The sequence below is a fragment of the Brassica oleracea genome, chromosome C7 (genome assembly GCF_000695525.1).
Source record: "Brassica oleracea var. oleracea cultivar TO1000 chromosome C7, BOL, whole genome shotgun sequence".
In the NCBI taxonomy this organism is placed as follows: domain Eukaryota; kingdom Viridiplantae; phylum Streptophyta; class Magnoliopsida; order Brassicales; family Brassicaceae; genus Brassica; species Brassica oleracea.
Window position 1 is genome coordinate 3,150,449 of NC_027754.1, and position 2,246 is coordinate 3,152,694.

A 2,246-nucleotide genomic window follows, 5' to 3' on the forward strand; every position below is an offset into this window, starting at 1 on the left:
ACTTATTGTAGTTTCATTTTTTCACCTTTAATATTATGAAAGAAGATATATACTATTTTCACCGACTATTAAAATATAATATTTAGTAATAATAAAATTTGGTATATTTAATTATTTTAACTAATTATAACTTACATCTCACCTAAAAAATTAGGATTTATTCAACTAGACATTAATTTATTCAAATTTTAAATATTTTACATAGACATTAAGTTTATCAATTAACAAAGAACAAGATGTTAAAATAGGGTTTAACGGTTTTAATAGAAATAAACATTCATATAAACTCATTTAATTTAACGGGACCGAAATAGGTTATTCGATCAAAAATATTTATTAAATGTTATATATTCTATTAAAACAACAGTATGACCAATCAATAAAAGTAGGATCCAACTATTTTTTTATTTAAAGAGTTATTATCTATTAAGTAAATAATATAACTGTAAACCACTAATTCTATATTTTAGAATTAGTTTTGCGCTTTAAAGGTAACGTGGTTTCTATTTACATTGGATCACAATTTATAAAACCCATTTTATTTTGTTAAATAGGATTACAAAGAGAAACACAATTACAAAGAAAAGTATAAATATGATTATAAAGAAAAATATAAATATGAAAATTAATTTTTTTTAAAAAAAATGTAAAACAAAAAATATATCCGCCCTAAAAAAAATATACCCGCCCTTTAGTATATCATTAAAACTAAAGTAAATGTCAAATTTCACGTTTCGGAGAATTAAAACAAGTCTATCACTAATTTCAAACAACATACGCCAGTCGGCTAAGTCTAAAACACCATTCACAAACGCTAATGCCCAATAGTATGATTAATATTTTTCTGAATAAAATATAAGAAACATCAGAAGTCAAAACCAAGTAAATACAAACATGATTGTTTCACTGATTTATTGCTGAAACATGCTGATGACGAGCATACTAATGATCATATAATCTCTGCTTCCCTTGAACTCGGAGTTCTATCAATTTTCCGGTCTTTTCGAAAAAGATAATGTAACGGTGTGTAGCAAAGACCACACAATACAAACGGAACAGCCATCATCCACATGATCCCCTTTGACAACGCCTCTGCCTCACGGCCAGAGTCTTTAATATTATCAATTCCTTTTGCGTCAAACCCGAATACTTTCTCCGACATAATACCAACCAAAGGTGCACCAAACGATGAAAATGACACCTCGAGTGCACGATCAAAGGCATATATCATGGTTCGATGCGTAGGAGGAACAATCTCAGCTAAAATTGGAGAGTTAATGGCTGGTCCACACCAAGTTATGGTAAGACCCATTAGAAAAAGAATGAAGGCCCGGCCCTGAAATATTTTGGACCAGAAGCTCAAAAATATTGAAAGCTAAAAATGTAGCCTGATCTCATCGAACCTGTGACCTCGTAGGATAAGTGCAAGACATATACCAACAGAGCTACACAAGATTTTGTTATTCTACGGCCGAAAATTTACTTAACATTTATCAGGCCGGAAGCACATGCTTCCATTGCTTCCCCTCAAGGCCGCTACTGAGTAGATGTAGTAACTGCTAGTTGACTGTGGGATTATTCTTAAGAGAATAATGGAGAATATAGCTCTCATGAAAACGCTGAATTGGGCGCACATAACTCTCCCTGAGTTTGGAAATATACGAGACATTTTGTCTGCAACTATTCCCCCAACCAAAGACCCTATTGCTTGTCCGGTTGTGAACATCCCGCTCAGAGATGCTGTCTTATTGTGATCAAAACCTGAAAAGTGAAAATATTTTGACAAACATGCAGTTGGAGTTCATGTTTCATAAGAATATTGTCGAATAGGGATGAAAGTCGGAACGGATTTTAGGTTTATTCTACTCGATTTGTTTAGTTTGCATTCACTTAGGTTTGTTGAGAAAAATTGTATCAATATATTGTCTTCACTACAAGAAAACATCAAGGATTCTGAGGGAAAAAATCGTCGGAATTTCGTCGGAATATCGTTATTCCGACGCAATTCCGACGAAATACGTCGTCGGAAATAATTCCTCGGAATTTCTTTTTTCCTCTGAAATCCCTCGGAATTTTCCGACGGAATTCCGAGGAAATAAATTTCCGAGGAAATTCCGAGGATCCTTGTTTGTCGGAAAAGTCCTCGGAATATACCGAGGTAGAACTTCGTCGGGATAATTCCTCGGAAGTTCATCGATCGATGCGTGTTTGGACATATATACATCGATCGATAGGAGTATACCGAC

At 33.4% G+C, this 2,246-nt stretch overlaps 1 protein-coding gene across 1 annotated transcript in view; it reads right to left on the bottom strand.

The window, feature by feature from the left end:
- Window positions 1–949: 949 nt before the first annotated feature.
- The window catches only part of LOC106302377, a 4,927-nt gene continuing 3,630 nt past the window's right edge, over window positions 950–2,246 (bottom strand). The window contains exons 5-6 of the mRNA XM_013738898.1: window positions 1,541–1,761; window positions 950–1,336 (exon numbers count right to left, since the gene is read on the bottom strand). Coding sequence (XP_013594352.1) covers window positions 950–1,336; window positions 1,541–1,761 — 608 coding nt within the window. The remainder of the gene's footprint in view (window positions 1,337–1,540; window positions 1,762–2,246) is intronic.